This window comes from Zophobas morio, unplaced genomic scaffold, assembly GCF_036711695.1.
Source record: "Zophobas morio isolate AGI-343-1 ecotype UQ-CSIRO unplaced genomic scaffold, CSIRO_AGI_Zmor_V1 ptg000014l, whole genome shotgun sequence".
Lineage (NCBI taxonomy): Eukaryota > Metazoa > Arthropoda > Insecta > Coleoptera > Tenebrionidae > Zophobas > Zophobas morio.
The window spans coordinates 26,592,801-26,611,924 of NW_026972119.1; the positions used below are offsets into that span (position 1 = coordinate 26,592,801).

Below are 19,124 nucleotides of genomic sequence, written 5' to 3' on the forward strand. Positions count from 1 at the left end.
AATTTCTAGGTTTTTCTAACCAGCTGCGTGAACCGTCGATTAGTAATTATTTTTATTCTAACGCTTCGGAAAAAATAATACCCATATCTTCCCAATATAATGAGCAAGAAGTAGGAAATAAGACCTCAGAAAAATTTACCACGATTCATGATTCGAGTACATCATTTCCAACTTCATTTTCGTTGGTGTTAAACAAAGAAAAACAGACATCCAGAAGAGAAGAGCATATACCCAAACCCACTAAAAAAGATGATCCAGGTAAAACATATTCGTTATCTTCATTAAACGAAAAGCCACAGGAGGACTTTCAAACTGTAATTTCCAAGAAAAACAAACGGAAATTTATTCGGGGAAAAGCGGAGGCATCCCCAAACTCAGGGCTGAGAGCTGTTCAGCGAAAAGGTTACGTTTACGTAGGAAATTTAATGCTTGACACTGAAGAAAAAGATCTTACCAATTTTCTAAAATCAAAGTTTCCAAATAGAGAATTTTTAATTGAAGCGCTATCCAAACGAGATAATGCCAAAAGTATCTCATTTAAGGTGACATTGGACCAAGAAATTTTTAATGAGTGTCTCAAAGAGGATCTATGGCCAAGTGGAATAATCGTCAAAAAGTTTTATTTTTTAAAGAAGGAGACAGCTACTGCTCACCAAACTTCAAGCGCAACAATGAGTGTAACGTAAATTCAAATATTCATATATCATTTGCCAATGTTAATGACAATAATGTTAAGGTCTCTGAAATCAGGTTAACTAAGCCATTAAATTTAGAAAAGAGGAAAAATAATTTTACATTGTGTAATTCAAATGATTCTGTTATAAATCTTTTTCAGCTGAACATTCAAAGCCTTAGCAACAAAATTCTTCAAACGAATACATTTCTACAGGCTGATCAACCGCTTGATATTCTGTGCATCAATGAGCACTGGTTACAAGAGGATCAGTTAGGTGTCTGTTTATTTGAAAACTATACGTTATTGTCACATTTTTGTCGACGCGAACATATACATGGTGGTGTAAGTATATTTGTCCATAACTCTGTTTTACCTTTATGTAAAACTTTAAAGGTCGAAAGATATTGCAAAGAAATTCATGCTGAATTTGCAGCTATTAAATTTAGAAATTTTAACATAATTTCTCTCTACAGATCCACTAAAGGTAGTTTCGACATATTCCTCCTACAATTAGAATTATTATTAACTGAAATGTGTAAAAAAAAAGAACTAATTATTATTTCTGGTGACTTTAATACTCACTTTAATTTAAATGATAATCAAGTGCAAACATTAAGGTATCTCCTAAGGTCGTTTGATTTAAAAGAACTTATTACTTCCCCAACTAGAGGCAAAAACTGCCTGGACAATATCTTCACAAACTTGTCTGCAGATAAATATTTAGCAACCGCTTACAACCCTGGACTATCTGATCATGCTGGTGTTTGTATTACATTTATGACTTCCAAAATAAATACAGTAAAAAAGGAAATAACACATCGTCCTGTAACACAATTAGGTTTGTTTAAATTTTATAATCATATGGAACAAGTAAATTGGGACTTTGTAGATAATAATACTTTAAATTGCCAAGAGAAGTTTGACACTTTTTATAAAAAAATTGTAAATGCCGTAGAAATTTGTTTCCCTTTAAAAACATTTAGAACCACGAACATAACAAAAATAAAAGGGAGTTGGTTTACGGAAAGACTTAGAGTGATGAGGGAACAGGTTAAATTTTATTGTGAACTTGCTAACCAAAATCAAATCAGTGCAGCTTATCTTAAACATCAAAAAAAAGTATACGCTAAAGAATTGGCTAAAGCAAAAAAATCTTACAATGACAATTATATTAATAATTCTTTGAATAAGCAAAAAGCAATGTGGCAGATTATAGATTCTGAAAGCAAAATAAAGAGTATTGAAAGTACAAACATTATCTCATGTGAAGATTTTAACAATTACTTCATAAATTTGAGTTCAAATTTGCAGGGAAATATTCCAACACTTGGACAAGATTTCCGATCGTACTTAACTTCAGATTACGATGCAAGTTTCACTTTTAAGGATGTCACTTTTAATGAAGTCCGTGATATAGTTTCAAAAATGAAAAATTCTAAAAGTAAAGATACTGATAATATATGCATATTAATGTTAAAAACAATTTTAAATCTAATTGTTATTCCAATGACAAAGGTAATAAACCACTGCATTCAAGAGCATACGTTTCCAATACAACTAAAAGTAACTAAAGTTGTACCGATTCTTAAAAAACAAGGGGATATTAATTCCACAAAAAATTATCGCCCCATCTCATTGGTTCCAATATTTGGTAAAATATTTGAAACGATATTGAAAAATCAGTTAAGCGAATTCTTTGAAAGTTTATCACTCTTCAATTATTCACAATTTGGTTTCCGCAATAAGAGATCAACAACTCTAGCTACAAATTCGTTATGCTCGGAGATACTAAGGGCTTTCGAACAAAAACAAAATTCTTTATTAAGTGTATTTGATTTGCAAAAAGCATTTGACACTGTTTGTCATGATATATTATTATACAAGTTAAAATATTATCTTCGTTCTGAAAACAGCTTAAAATTGATCAGATCTTATTTGACTGACAGACAACAATATGTATATTTCAATAATTCAGCATCATCTAAGCAAAAATTAGTTGCAGGAGTGCCGCAGGGGTCAGTGCTTGGGCCATTTTTATTTTTGGTTTACATTAATGATATATCAAATCTAACTTTACATGGTAAATTGGTTTTATTTGCAGATGATACGTCAGTTTTAATTTCTGGGAAAGATATTTACAGAATAAATGAAATGTCAAGTGAAGCCGAAACACAAATAAGTAATTGGTTCTCGGCGAACAAATTGTTAGCCAATAAAGACAAAACGCAACATTTACTTTTTTCACTTTCAAGTGAGATTAATAAAAATGACTACGTAAAATTTCTTGGTTTCTATCTTGATGGGAAATTGACCTGGGAGATTCATATTGATCATATGTTAAAAAAATTGGCAACTAAATTATTTCTGCTCCGTAAGCTTTATAGTGTTGTTTCTCAAAATATTCTTGTTACTGCTTATTTTGGCACAATTCACAGTATTATCTCTTATGGTATACTCATTTGGGGTCATTCTGCTCATGCTGGAAGGATATTCGCTTTTCAGAGAAAATGTGTTAGGGTTATTGGTGGACTCGGATACAGAGAAGATTGTCGACAATTGTTTACAAAATATGGTATTATTACAGTTCCGTGTGAATTTATATTGCAATGTCTTTTATTTATTTATCAAAACCAAACGAATTATGGCTCTGGCGAACATGAATACGCCACTCGATATAGGCATTTGTTGCGAAATGATTTCATTAGACTTAAAAGATCTAAAAATAGCATTGCTCACTATTGTGTGGAATTTTACAACGCGGTACCTACTGCAATGAAAAAGGCTAATCTCAATCAATTTAAAGTATGTATTAAGAAAATACTGATCCAAAATGCATTTTACTCGTTTGAAGAATTTTTTCAATTTATGAAATCAATGCAAAACTAATGTGCTTTTCCTTTGTTAGTTATGATTTAGTATTAAGCTTTTGTTAATTATTTTATGACGTGTGTAAATATTTTGTATGGTAACACAAATATATATTACTATTACTATTACTATTAGAATTCGACTTCGATTTTCCAATTTTTCGATTTTTCGATTTTTTTTTTTTTTAATCTTGGATTTTGAGATTTTCCGATTTCTCATTTTTTTATTTTTCAGTTGTCCCATTTTTCAGTTTTTTAAATCTTTAAGTTTTTCGATTTTTCAGTTTTTCGATTTTTCGGATTCTCGATCTTTTGATGTTTGAATTTCTTGATGTTTCGATTTTCAAATTTTTCCATATTTCAATTTTTCAATTTTACCATTTCCCATTTCAATTTTGCGATTTTTCGATTTTTGGTTTATTTTTCGATTTTTTTGACTTCCCGTTCCTTTGAAAATGTTTCGATTTCTCGATGTTTCAATTTTTCGATTTTTCGATTTCTCAATTTATCAAGCTTTCGTTTTCTCAATTTTTCAACATTTCAATTCTGGAAATTTTCATATTATGGATTTTTCAATATTTCGATTTATAGGATTCGACTTCGATTTTTCAATTTTTCGATTTTTCGATTTTTTTTAATCCTGGATTTTGCGTGTTTCCGATTCCTAGTTTTTTTATTTTTCAGTTGTCGGATTTTTCAATTTTTTAGATCTTCAAGTTTTTCGATTTTTCGGCTTTTCGATTTTTCGGATTCTCGAACTTTTGATGTTTAGATTTCTTGATGTTTCGATTTTCAAATTTTTCGATGTTTCGATTTTTCAATTTTACCATTTCCCAATATTTTGACTTTTCAGTTTTGGGATGTTTCTATATTCAAATATTTCGATTCTTCAATTTTTTATTATTTGATTTTTAAATTTTTCGTTGTCTGGATTAATCGACATTTTGATGTTCCAATTTTTCGATTTTATGCTAATTTGAATTCTATATTTTTCGATTTTTTTGACTTTCTCGTTCCTTTGATGATTCGATTTTTCGATTTGTCGATTTATCAAGCTTTCGTTTTCTCAATTTTTCAACATTTCAATTCTGGAAATTTTCATATTATGGATTTTTCAATGTTTCGATTTCTAGGATTCTCCGATTTTTCGATTTTTTTTTAAATGATGGATTTTGCGATTTTCCAATTTCTCGTTTTTTTATTTTTCAGTTGTCCGATTTTTCAATTTTTAGGTATTTCAATTTTTCGATTTTTCAGCGTTTGGATTTTTTGGTTTTTCGACTTTTCGACTTTTCGATTTTTCGTATTCTCGATCTTTTGATGTTTAGATTTCTTGATGTTTCGATTTTCAAATTTTTCGATATTTCGATTTTTCACTTTCACCATTTCCAATTTTTTTGACTTTTCAGTTTTGGGATTTTTCGATTTTCAAATTTTTCGATTCTTCATTTTTTCATTTTTTGATTTTTAAATATTTTATTTTCTGGACTAATCGACATTTTGGTGCTCCAATTTTTCGAATTTATGCTATTTCGATTTCTATATTTTTCGATTTTTTTGACTTCCCGTTCCTTTGATGTTTCCATTTTTCGATTTCTCGATTTATCAAGCTTTCGTTTTCTCAATTTTTCAACACTTCAATTCTGGAAATTTTCATATTATGGATTTTTCAATGTTTCGATTTCTAGGATTCGACTTCGATTTTCCAATTTTTCGATTTTTTTTTAATCCTGGATTTTGGGATTATCCGATTTCTCGTTTTTTTATTTTTCAGTTGTCCGATTTTAAAAATTTTTTAATCTTCAAGTTTTTCGATTTTTTAGCTTTTCGATTTTTCGGATTCTCGATCTTTTGATGTTTAAGATTTCTTGATGTTTCGATTTTCAAATTTTTCGATGTTTCGATTTTTCAATTTTACCATTTCCCATTTCAGTTTTGGGATTTTTCGATTCTTCAATTTTTCATTTTTTGGTTTATTTTTCGATTTTTTTAACTTCCCGTTCCTTTCATGTTTCGATTTCTCGATGTTTCAATTTTTCGATTTTTCGATTTCTCGATTTATCAAGCTTCTGTTTTCTCAATTTTTCAACATTTGAATTCTTGAAATTTTCATATCATGGATTTTTCAATGTTTCGATTTTCCAATTTTTCGATTTTTCGATTTTTTTTTTTAATATTGGATTTTGCGATTTTCCGATTTCTCATTTTTTTATTTTTCAGCTTTTTGATTTTTCGGATTCTCGGTCTTTTGATGTTTAGATTTCTTGATGTTTCGATTTTCAAATTTTTTGATGTTTCCATTTTTCATTTTTGGGATTTTTCAATATTAAAATTTTTCGATTCTTCAATTTTTCATTTTTTGATTTATTTTTCGATTTTTTTTTTACTTCCCGTTCCCTTGATGTTTCGATTTCTCGATGTTTCAATTTTTCGATTTTTCTATTTCTCAATTTATCAAGCTTTCGTTTTCTCAATTTTTCAACATTTCAATACTGGAAATTTTCATATTATGGATTTTTCAATGTTTCGATTTCTAGGATTGGACTTCGATTTTTCAATTTTTCGATTTTTCGATTTTTTTTTTAATCCTGGATTTTGCGATTTCTAGTTTTTTTATTTTTCAGTTGTCCGATTTTTCAATTTTTCAGATCTTTAAATTTTTTGATTTTTCAGCTATTTCAATTTTACCATTTCCCAATTTTTTTGACTTTTCGATTTTTTTTAATCCTGGATTTTGCGATTTTCCGATTTCTCGTTTTTTTATTTTTCAGTTGTCCCATTTTTCAATTTTTTAGATCTTTAAATTTTTAGATTTTTCAGTTTAACGATTTTTCGGTTTTTCGACTATTCGATTTTTCGGATTCTCGATCTTTTGATGTTTAGATTTCTTGATGTTTCGATTTTCAAATTTTTCGATGTTTCCATTTTTCAATTTTACCATTTTTGATTTTTTGATTTTTAAATTTTTCGTTGTCTGGATTAACCGACATTTTGATGTTCCAATTTTTTGATTTTATGTTATTTTGATTTCTATATTTTTCGATTTTTTTGACTTCCTGTTCCTTTGATGTATCGATTTCAATCAAATTATGGATTTTTCAATTTTTCGATTTCTCGGATTCAATCTTTCGACTTTTCTTCGATTTCTAGATTTTTTTAAACCTTGGATTTTGCGAGTTCGCGATTTTCCGTTCTTTTAATTTTTCAGTTCGATTTTTCAGTTTTTAGATCTTTAAATTTTTCGATTTTTTTGATACTTCGATTTAATACTATTTCGATTCTCGATATTTCAGTTTTACCATTTCCCAACTTTTTAACTTCAGTTTTTTTATTACTCTTCAATTTTTCGATAATACTTCTCGAAACTCTGGCGTCAGACAACAATATTTTAAACTCAACTCAACTTGTAAAAAATCTTTTGAGCTTTTAGTGTTTTATTTTTTACGAATTTTTCCATTATTAAATTGTATAATTTATTGCTGGCAACAGTGTTACAGTTTTTGTCCGATTTTCTAACCTTCGATTAAAAACAACTTAACCTAATACGATAAATTTTAATTTTCACTAGGGTTTTTTGCGTATACGAAATTAGTTGCCATCCAAACTACTACATTTACATGGCCTACTTCTGTCTAAAAACATCCTAAACGATACATACATACCTGGAGGTCTCAGACTGAACACCGTGTCATAAATCAAATTGCACAACAACTTCACGTTGTGTCTAGTTTTGCAACTGATTTCGATCGTATCCAAGACACGTGGTAACCCACACTTCTCCGCGTCCACGATATTGATAAACCGATCTCTAATAATCTGTTGGTACTCTTCAGAAATGTTCGGATTAAATTCCTGGACTACGTCGTAGTGTGTTCCGACTATGATGACGGGAGAGTTGGGGGCTCTCGCTTGGATGTTGACCAACCATTGTAGAATTTCGTTTATACCTCGATGTCCGTCTATTATGCGCCAAACCACGAGGTATAGACTCCGTTTCGACAAAAAATACTGATGAGTGGCGTAATACCTAAGCATGTAGGTGAACAAATGCGTTATGTGGTCTAGACGAACTTACTCCTTTTGGCCACCGAAGTCCCAGGTTCTGAAAATCACGGGACCGTGTGATGATTGGTTGCGTACTTTTTTTTCGTAGACCCAATCGCCTATGTCGACTCCGACTGTCGACATGTTCGTGCCTCGTGAAGTCTTCACGTTGATGTTTTTGTTCCCCATTCTTTTAGCCCAGTGCTATAAAATTACACAACAGGTAAATTTTTTTCAGGCAAAAAACAAAAATACTCAAAAACGGAAATATCGAGAGATCGAACAACCGAAACATTCAAACATCGAAATATTGATAGATTAAGAAATTGGAACCAAAAAATTTTACAAACCGAAAAATTGGAAAAATTTAAAATTCAAAAATCAATATTTTAAAAATCGAAAAATTGAAAAACCGAGAAACAAGAAATTTTAAAAATTGAAAAATTGGAAAACCTCAAAAAAGAATTAAAATATCCAAAAATTCAAAAATTCAAAAATTGGAAGTTTCAAAATTGAAATGTTAGAAAACTGAGAAATGGAAAACTTGAAAAATCGAGATTTTGGTACATCAAAGTCGAAGAACTGTAAAGTCAAAAAGCTGAAAAATCAAGAAATCGGAAAATATAAAATTTCAAAATTTAAAAATCAAAAATCCAAAATTTAAAAAATTGCAAAATTGAAAAACTGAAATGTCGAGAAATGGGAAAATTCCACAACTGAAATGACGAAAAATTGAGAAGTCAAACATCAGATCAAGAAATCGAGAAATCGGAAGTTAATAAGCCGAAATCGAAAAATTGAAAAATCTAATAATTGAAAATTCAAAAAATTGTAATATCAAAAATTGAAAAATTGAGAAATCTAAACATCAAAAGATCGAAATATTGAAAAATCCCAAAACTGAAACATCAAAAAATTGGGAAATCGAAAAATTGGAAAATCGAGAAATCGAAAAGTAGAAAACTAGAGATATCGAAAAATTGAAGAAGTGCAAAAGTGAAAAATCGAAACAAGGCATAAGAAAAAAATAAAAAAATCGAAAAATCGGGTTGAAAAATCGAGAAAAATGGAAACCTGAAAATCGAAAAAATGAAAAATCGAAAAATGAAGATTTAAAAAAATGAAAAATCGAAAAATCGGAAAATTCGGAAATAGAGAAAAACGATGAAATTGAGAAATCGAAAATTTGAAGAATGGAAAAATTATAAAAAACCCAAAACGGAAATATCGTTTGAGTAATCAAAAAATTGAAAAATAAAAAATCAAGAAAAATGGAAAAATGAAAATTCGAAAAATTGAAGAAGCGAAACATTGAAAAATCCCATAATTGAAATATCGAAACATTGAAACATGAAAGAAAAAGGACGAAGGACGAAAGAGGGTGAAAAAGACGAAAAAGGACACAAAAGGACGAAAAAGGACGAAAAAAGACGAAGAGGACGAAAAGGACGAAACAGGGCGAAGAGGACGAAAAGGACGAAAACGGACGAAAAAGGACGGAAAAAGGACTAAAAAGGATGAGAAAGGCGAAGGACAAAAAAGGACGAAAAAGAACGAAGGACGAAAGAGGACGAAAAAGGACGAAAAGGACGAAAAAGGACGAACAAGGACGAAAATGACGAAAAAGGACTAAAAAGGACGAGAAAGGACGAAGGACGAGAAAGGACGAGGGACGAAAGAGGGTGAAAAAGACGAAAAAGGACACAAAAGGACGAATAAGGACGAAAAAAGACGAAGAGGACGAAAAGGACGAAACAGGGCGAAGAGGACGAAAAGGACGGAAAAAGGACTAAAAAGGATGAGAAAGGCGAAGGACAAAAAAGGACGAAAAAGGACGAAGGACGAAAGAGGACGAAAAAGGACGAACAAGGACGAAAAGGACGAAAAAGGACTAAAAAGGACGAGAAAGGACGAAGGACGAGAAAGGACGAAAGACGAGAAAGGACGAGGGACGAGAAAGGACGAAGGACGAGAAAGGACGAAGGACGAGAAAGGACGAAGGACGAGAAAGGACGAAGGACGAAAGAGAACGAAAGAGGACGAAAAAGGACGAAGGACGAAAAGGAGAAATCAAACATCAGATCAAGAAATCCAGAAATCGGAAGTTAATAAGCCGAAATCGAAAAATTGAGAAATCTAAAACTTAAAAATTCAAAAAACTGAAATATCAAAAATTGAAAAATCTAAACATAAAAAAATCGAAATATTAAAAAATTCCAAAACTGAAATATCGAAAAATTGAAAATGGCAGAAAAATTGAAGGATGTATCTAAAAACTGAAAAATCCCAAAACTAAAACATCAAAAAATTGGGAAATCGAAAAATTGAAGAAGTGAAAAAGTGAAAAATCGAAACGAGGCATAAGACAAAAATAAAAAAATCGAAAAATCGAGAAAAATGGAAAACCTGAAAATCGAAAAAATGAAAAATCGATAAATGAAGATTTAAAATGAAAAATCGAAAAATTGAAAAATTTAAAAATTGAAAAATCGAAAAATTGAAAAATCGGAAAATTGAAGAGTAGAAAAATTGGAAAAGTGAGAAATGAAAAAACGATGAAATTGAGAAATCGAAAATTTGAAAAATGGAAAAATTATAAAAACTCAAAACGGAAATATCGTTTGAACCAAAAAATTGAAAAATGAAAATTCGAAAAATTGAAGAAGCGAAACATTGAAAAATCCCATAATTGAAATATCGAAACATTGAAACATGAAAGAAAAAGGACGAAGGACGAAAAAAAATGAAAAAGAAGAAAAAGGACGAAAAAAGACGAAGAGGACGAAAAAGGGCGAAGAGGACGAAAAGGACAAAAAGGACGGAAAAAGGACTAAAACGGACGAGAAAGGACGAAGGACGAAAGAGGACGAAAAAGGACGAAGGACGAAAGAGGACGAAAAAGGACGAAGGACGAAAGAGGACGAAAGAGGACGAAGGACGAAAGAGGACGAAAGAGGACGAAAAAGGACGAAGGACGAAAGAGGACGAAAAAGGACGAAGGACGAAAGAGGACGAAAAAGGACGAAGGACGAAAGAGGACGAAAAAAGACGAAAGAGGACGAAAAAAGACGAAAGAGGACGAAAAAAGACGAAAGACGATAAGGACGAAAAAGGACGAAGGACGAAAAAGGACAAAGAACGAAAAAGAATGAGAAGGACGAAAAAGGACTAAAAAAGACGAGAAAGGACGAAGGACGAAAGAGGACGAAAAAGGACGAAGGACAAAAAGGACGAAAAAGAACGAAGGACGAAAAAGGACGAAGGACGAAAAAGGACTAAGAAGGACGAAAAGGACGAAAATGAGGAAAAAGGACTAAAAAGAACGAGAAGAACGAAAAGGACGAAGGACTAAAAAGGACGAAAAAGGAGGAAGGACGAAAAAGGATGAGAAGGACGAAAAGGACAAGAAGGACGAGAAGAACGAAAAGGACGAAGGACGAAAAAGGACGAAGGACGAAAAAGGACAAAGGACGAAAAAGAACGAAGGACGAAAAAGAACGAAGGACTAAAAAGGACGAAAAAGGACGATGGACGAAAAAGGACGAAGGACGAAAAAGGACGAAGGACGAAAAAGGACGAAGGACGAAAAAGGACGAAGGACGAAAAAGGACGAAGGACGAAAAAGGACGAAGGACGAAAAAGGACGAAGGACGAAAAATGACGAAGGACGAAAAAGGACGAAGGACGAAAAAGGGACGAAGGACGAAAAAGGGACGAAGGACGAAAAAGGACGAAGGACGAAAAATCGATAAATTGGAAAATCCCAAAACTGAAACATTGAAAAATTTAAAATAAAAAATATGGATAAACCGAAAAATTGAACAATAAAAAAATCGAAACATCGAAATCTGGATAATCGAAAAATTGAAAAAGTGCAAAATCTAAATCCGAGAAGTTGAAAATTGAAAGATCGAGAAATCATAACAAAAAAACTGAAAAATCTACAATTCAAAAATTCGGAACATCGAAAACTCAAAGAACTGAAAAATTGAGAAATCGAAAAATCTAAAATTTTAAATTAAAAAAAAATGAAAAATGGAAGAAAAAATTAAGAATCGAAAAATTGGAAAATCGAAAAAGTAAAAACCGAGAAAACCAAAAACGGAAGTCGAAAAATTCAAAAATGGAAGAAAAACTGAAGAATCTAAAAGTTGAAAAATCCCACAACTGAAACATTGAAAAATTCAAAAGGCGAGAAATCAAAAAGTCGAAAAATTGAATAACTGAAAAATCGAAACATTGAAAAGTCTAGAAACCGAGAAACGGAAAATCAAAAAATAGAAAATCTAAAAACTTAAAAAATTGAAAAATCGAAAAATTGGAAAATTGAGGAATCGAAAAACGATGAAATTGAGAAATCGAAAATTTGAAGAATCGGAAAATTGTAAAAACCCAAAACCAAAATATCGTCTGAGTAATTGAAAAATTGAAAAAGTAAAAAATTGAGAAAAATGATGGAAGAAAAATTGAAGAATGGATAAATTAAAAAATCCCAAAACTGAAACACTGAAAAATTTTAAATAAAAAAAAATTGATAAATCGAAAAATTAAACAATAAAAAAATAGAAACATCGAAATCTCGACAAATATAGAAATTGAAAAATTGAAAGAACGCAAAAGTGAAAAAGCGAATAATTGGAAAATCAAAAATTTTAAAAATTGAAAAATTGAAAAATCGGAAAATCTAAAACCGAGAAGTCAAATATTGAAAGATTGAGGAATCAAAACATAAAAAAAACTGAAAAATCTAAAATTCAAAAATTCGAAACACTGAAAACTCAAAGAACTGAAAGCCGAAAAATTGAGAAATCGAAAAATCTACAATTTTAAAAATGCAAAAAAAATATGTATTGAAAAGTTGAAAATCGCCAAACACCGAAAAACAGAAAAATCGAAAAAGTAAAAAACCGAGAAAACGAAAAATAGAAGCCAAAAATTGAAAAATGGAAGAATCTAAAAGTTGAAAAAACCCTCAACCGAAAATTTGAAAAATAGAGAAATCGAAAAATTGAAGAATTGAAAAACTAAAAATGCCAAACATTGAAAAGTCGAGAAACCGAGAAATGGGAAAATCAAATCAATTAATCGAGAAATTGAGAAATCGAAAATCTGAAAAATTGTAAAACTGAAACATCGGAAAATTGACACATCGAAAAATGAAGAAATCAAAAAACTCAAAATTTGAAGAATTTAAAAATTGAAAAACGAGCAGCCGAAAATTCGAAAAATTTAGAAATCGAAAGTTGAAAGATCGAGAAATGAAAAAAAAACTGAAAAATCCAAAGTTTAAAAGTTTGAAACATTGAAAACTTAAAGAACTGAAAAACCGAAAAACCGACAAAACGAAAAATGGATGTCAAAAAAATCATGGAAAAAAATTCGAGAATCAAAAAAATTGAAAAATCGGAAAATCGAAATGTCGAAAACTGAAAAATCAAAAACTGAAAAATTGAAAAACTGAAACATCGGAAAATTGTCTAATCAAAAAATGAAGAAATCAAAGCTTTGTTATATCTTCAATTTTGATTTTTCAAAAAAAAAAATCAACACGGATTCATAAACTATACATGGAGGAGTACGTTATTTTATAAAATTTAAATAACATTTACTATTGTAAAATTTGGGGAGGACGTCATTCCAAGGTTGGTAGGGATGAACAGTAGTTTTGGAGATTATCTATCGAATAAAAATCCGGACAGACAACAGACAGACAGACTAACGGAAACGGAGACCTATTCTTCGCACTGAGGGTTATTAAACGTCGAAAAAACATGAAAGAAGCCAGTCGCCCGATGGATTCGATTACAAAAATCAATTTTACCAAAACATAAACGAAATTAAGGTTCTTAAAAAGAATGAAACGCAATATACGTTTCGTTGTAAACAAACAAAATTGCGTTTCACTCGTTGTTTACAACCTCACCTCCGGCCGCCTCCTCGTGATTCCCTCCTGCCTCAGCTGCTCCAATAAACTAGTTTTCCCGATGCCTTGCACTCCCACGATCATCAGCTTCATGCGAGCGTAGGGTCTAGCGTCTTCCAACACAGACTTCAAATACCCCACAATATCCATCGTCTTGTATTTTTTACTATCGATCATCGACTTCAACGGATCTTGCAAAGAACATCCGCGCGTGTTGAGGTTCCATAATCGAGATAACAGCCCCATTTGTGGTGGGAGTTCATTAATGTCTAAAAATACGCGCCGTTCTAATTTTAAAATTTGCCCGCGCCAATTCTCTCACTCACCTAAGTTACCGCTGATATTAAGGACGGATAAGTTGCTCAGTTCGTTGATATTGACGGGGATCTCCTTGAGATTGTTGTTGCTCACATCTAACATTGACAAATTGGGAAACATCAAACGAGCTTTTCCCGCGGCGGGGTTCTACAAAATCACCACTGATACTATACGGTCGGAAAAAACGAGCAAAGGAAGAAGCACAGGCCATGTTTGCTGGGATTTTTGAACACAAAGCAAAAAGCCCTGCTCTGAAATGAAAAACCACGTACCCCGACTACCTTGGAAAAAGATACACAAATAAAGTCATCTTCAAAATGCGTATTAATTTCTTTGCGCTGCACAAATAAAAGAAAATTCTGGTAATGTGGTGTTAGGAGATGGTTGAGAAGTGAACCGGACTTACTCGTTCCAGGTCTTCTTCTTCGACGGTGCTGACGTCGCCGTCGTCGTCGGTGGTTAGTTGGATGCGAGGCAGCTGGTTGTCGGCCAAAATCAACGTTCGCAGACTGTCCAACTTGAGGTGTCTTCTATGGGAACAAACTGAGTGAAGGACGGTGTTGCGAACCGACCTTCCGGGTTGCCTACGAGCTAAACAAACCCTCGTTCAATTTCAAAATCGTAACGTAAATACTAAAGTAGTGAAATTTTAATAACCCTCACCACTTATCCCTGACACCTTTTCTCTGGAACCGAAACTACCTCCATAGCAGGCAATATTGGCCAACTCCATTACATCTTGGGCTTCTACCTGAGGCAAACTCGGCCAACACGTGATTTGATTATGACTCAAATCGAGCTGTTTCAGCGAGCTAGGGTAGCTGGTGATGTGCGACATTGACCTCAAGGTATTAAAAGCCATGTTGAGTCTTGTCAAATTCACCGCCAAACATGGCAACACTACTGGAATGCTAGTGAAGAGGTTGTGTGCCAAATTCAAAGCAGACAATTTGGACGAATGTTCCGTCACAGATTCATCAGCGTGCAGAATTTGCTCTGTCACTTCCACGTTTTTGCTCCAAATGTGGTGCTTGGCCAAGTCAAACTGACTACAAAAGAATCAACATAGACAAATTCACACAGACACGTAAAATCTACATACATAAAAGACCTATCCTTTTTCCTATATCGTACACATTGACTCGTTTCATCGTTGGACAAGTACTTCGAGTCCAACTCGAAATCGCACCGGATGTCAGTTTCGCCGTCGTGTTCGCAGTGACTTGACAATTGACTATCGCTGGAACTGACACTCATTTTGTCGCATTCATCGGGGGTCTACAAAAGTCGGAAAATGAACAATAAATTTAAGTTGTGCAACTGTGTCTATTCTTCGTTCCGCTTTAGCTCTATTATTTATTTTTTTTTCCCAAAATTAAATACATATCCCGATTTTTCATTTTTTCGTTTCCTCAATTTTTCAAGTTCTTGATTTTTATTTTCCATTTTCCAATTTTTAAATTCTTCAATTTTGCAATTTTTCGATTTCCAGTTACGCGATTTTCCGATTTCTTCAGTTTTCAATACTTCGATATTGAAATATATACATATGTATTTCGTTTTGTCGATTTTTAAATTTCTGAATTTTAATTTCTCGATTTTTGAATTTCCACTTCTTAGATTTTTCATTTTATACATTTTCGTTTTTTTCTCTTTGATTTTTCAATTTTACAATTCTGCAATTTTTGCATTTGTTTTTATTCGAAAAGTTGAAAAAAAGATCGGAAAAAATTGAAAAATTGAAAAACTGAAAAATTTTTGGTTTGGCAATTTTGAATTATTGGCAGCAATATTAGAAGTTAGTTGTGTCAATTTTGACATAAGCCCGCCAAAAAACCATTTCAAAATTGGGTATGCTATTATAAAATTTTAAATGTGTTGCCAAATTGACAAAAAAAACATTAATAGTCACTCGGTATTAGAAATAAAAATTCTACATATGTATTTTAATCATTTCAAACATAAGATTATGCTCATTTTCGTTGGTGAGTAAGAATGGCTTCAGTTCTGACCTGGACACTTTTATTTTCTGATATCTGGTGACTTCTGGCACGCGACAACTTTGAGTTGTAGATATTCCTTACAACTGTAAAACGAGAATTCGAAGATCTAAGAATTGAAAATGGAAAAACCGAAAAATCAAAAATTTGAAAATCGTGATTTTGCAAAATCAAAAAATCCAACAATCGAAATGTAGAAGAAACGAAATATCGAAAGTCGAAATATGGAAAAATTGAAAAGTGGAAAAATTGAAAAATCGAAAATTAAAAAATCGAAAATTCGAAAAACCGAGAAATCAAAACATCGAAAAATTCTAAAATTGAGACATCTAGAAATCGGAATATCAAAAGAGCAAGAAATCAAGAAGTCGAAAGTCGAGAAAATATTAAGAAACCTAAAAACCGAAAAATAGAAATGGTCCAAAATTGAAAAATTTAAATTAAAAAAACAAACGAAAAATTGATCATAAAATCGAGAAATTGAAAAATCTAAAATTTATGAAATCAAAAAATTAAAATACCAAAAATCGAAATGTAGAACAAACGAAATATCGAAAGTCGAAAAATGGAAAAATTGAAAAGTGGAAAAATTGAAAAATCGAAAATTAAAAAATCGAAAATTCGAAAAACCGAGAAATCAAAACATCGAAAAATTGTAAAATTGAGACATCTAGAAATCGGAATATCAAAAGAGCAAGAAATCAAGAAGTCGAAAGTCGAGAAAATATTAAGAAACCTAAAAACCGAAAAATGGAAATGGTCCAAAATTGAAAAATTTAAATTAAAAAAAAAACAAACGAAAAATTGATCATAAAATCGAGAAATTGAAAAATCTAAAATTTATGAAATCAAAAAATTAAAATACCAAAAATCGAAATGTAGAAGAAACGAAATATCGAAAGTCGAAAAATGGAAAAATTGAAAAGTGGAAAAATTGAAAAATCGAAAATTAAAAAATCGAAAATTCGAAAAACCGAGAAATCAAAACATCGAAAAATTGTAAAATTGAGACATCTAGAAATCGGCATATCAAAAGACCAAGAAATCAAGAAGTCGAAAGTCGAGAAAATATTAAGAAACCTAAAAACCGAAAAATAGAAATGGTCCAAAATTGAAAAATTTAAATTAAAAAAACAAACGAAAAATTGATCATAAAATCGAGAAATTGAAAAATCTAAAATATAAGAAATCAAAAAATTAAAATACTAAAAAACTAAGAATAGAAAACTTGAAAAATCGAATAAAAATTGAAGAATCGAAAAACCCAAATACATATATTAAAACTGAAACATCGAAAAACTGAGATATCGAAAAATTGAAAAATCGAGAAATCCCAAAGTAGAAAAATCTCGAAAAATTGTTTTTTTTTTACCAGACCTGAATTTAAAAATCAAAAAATCGAAAATTTAAAAATTCGAAAAATTGAAAAATAAAAACATCTAAAAACTGAAAAATCGAAAAAAAAAGAAGTCGAGAAATGGAAAAGACGAAAATTTTAAATATTAAAAAATCGAATGATTGAAAAAGCTAAAAATCAAAAGTCGAAGAATTAAAAAATCGGAAAAAATGAAAAATCGGAAAACTGAAGAATCGAAAAACTAAAGAACACCGAAATTTAAAAATTGGGAAATAGAAAAATTGCAAAAATTGAAAAACTAAAACTACGAGAAACCACGCATCAAAAGATCGAGAAATCGAGAAATCGAAAAGACGAGAAGTCCAAAAATCGAAAAACTGGACAATCGAAAAAATGAAAAATTGAAAATTTAATAACCGAAAAATTACAAATTTTAAAAATCAAAAAATTGAAAAAACGAAAAATCCAAAGTCAAGAAGTCGGAAAATCTAAGAATTGAAAATGGAAAAATCGAAAAATCAAAAATTTGAAAATCGAGATTTTGAAAAATCAAAAAATCCAGCAATCGAAATGTACAAGAAACGAAATATCGAAAGTCGAAAAATGGAAAAATTGAAAAATGGAAAAATTGAAAAATCGAAAATTAAAAAATCGAAAATTCGAAAAACCGAGAAATCAAAACATCGAAAAATTGTAAAATTGAGACATCTAGAAATCGGATATCAAAAGAGCAAGAAATCAAGAAGTCGAAAGTCGAGAAAATATTAAGAAACCTAAAAACCGAAAAATAGAAATGGTCCAAAATTGAAAAATTTAAATTAAAAAAACAAACGAAAAATTGATCATAAAATCGAGAAATTGAAAAATCTAAAATATAAGAAATCAAAAAATTAAAATACCAAAAAACTAAGAATCGAAAACTTGAAAAATCGAATAAAAATTGAAGAATCGAAAAACCCAAATATGTGTATTAAAACTGAAACATCGAAAAACTGAGATATCGAAAAATTGAAAAATCGAGAAATCCCAAAGTAGAAAAATCTCGAAAAATTGATTTTTTTTTTTGACCAGACCTGAATTTAAAAATCGAAAAATCGAAAATTTAAAAATTCGAAAAATTGAAATATAAAAATATCTGAAAAATCGAAAAAAGGAGAAATCGAGAAATTGAAAAATCGAAATATTAAAAAATTGAATGATTGAAAAAGCTAAAAATCAAAAGTCGAAGAACTAAAAAATCTAAAAAAATGAAAAATTGGTAAACTGAAGAATCGAAAAACTAAAGAACACCGAAATTTAAAAAATTGGGAAATCGAAAAATTGCAAAAATTTAAAAACTAAAACTTCGTGAAACGACACATCAAAAGATCAAGAAATCAAAAAGACGAGAAGTCCAATAATCCAAAAATTGAAAAATTTAATAACCCAAAAATCACAAATTTTAAAAATCAAAAAATTGAAAAAATGCAAAATCCAAAGTCAAGAAATCGGAAAATCAAAAGTTCAAACATTCCAAGCTCCAAAAAACTGAAAAATCGAGAAATCGATACATCAAGAAATCGAAAAATTGAAAAATTGAATTAGCTCCAAATCGAAAAAATTTAAAATTCAAAACCCGAAAAATCGAGAAATTGAACACTCGAATAATCGAAACATCGAAATCTCCATAAATCGAGAAATCGAATAACTGAGAAAACGAAAAAATCGAAGGAAAATTGAAGAAATGAAAACTGAAAAATCCCAAAACTGAAACATCAATAAATTGAAAAACCAAAAATCTGAAAAATAGAAAACTTGAAAAATCAAAAAATCAAGGAATTGATACCTAAGAAATCGATTAATCGAGAAATTGAGAAATCGAAAATTTAGAAACGTCAAAAATCGAAAAACCCAAATATTTTAAAATTGGAAAATCCTAAAATTGAATTATTAAAAAGCT

General features: G+C 30.6%; 1 protein-coding gene across 3 annotated transcripts in view; it reads right to left on the reverse strand.

Annotated features, from left to right (window-relative positions):
- The window catches only part of LOC135128717 (leucine-rich repeat serine/threonine-protein kinase 1), a 69,126-nt gene that overhangs the window by 25,597 nt on the left and 24,405 nt on the right, over window positions 1–19,124 (reverse strand). For 2 of the 3 annotated variants that reach the window (XM_064055753.1, XM_064055756.1), the window contains 8 exons: window positions 14,931–15,106; window positions 14,492–14,877; window positions 14,235–14,419; window positions 14,101–14,166; window positions 13,837–13,975; window positions 13,511–13,779; window positions 7,619–7,791; window positions 7,206–7,570 (listed from right to left, as the gene is read on the reverse strand). In XM_064055753.1, coding sequence (XP_063911823.1) covers window positions 7,206–7,570; window positions 7,619–7,791; window positions 13,511–13,779; window positions 13,837–13,975; window positions 14,101–14,166; window positions 14,235–14,419; window positions 14,492–14,877; window positions 14,931–15,106 — 1,759 coding nt within the window. The remainder of the gene's footprint in view (window positions 1–7,205; window positions 7,571–7,618; window positions 7,792–13,510; window positions 13,780–13,836; window positions 13,976–14,100; window positions 14,167–14,234; window positions 14,420–14,491; window positions 14,878–14,930; window positions 15,107–19,124) is intronic. The other variant, XM_064055755.1, reaches the window with a different exon arrangement.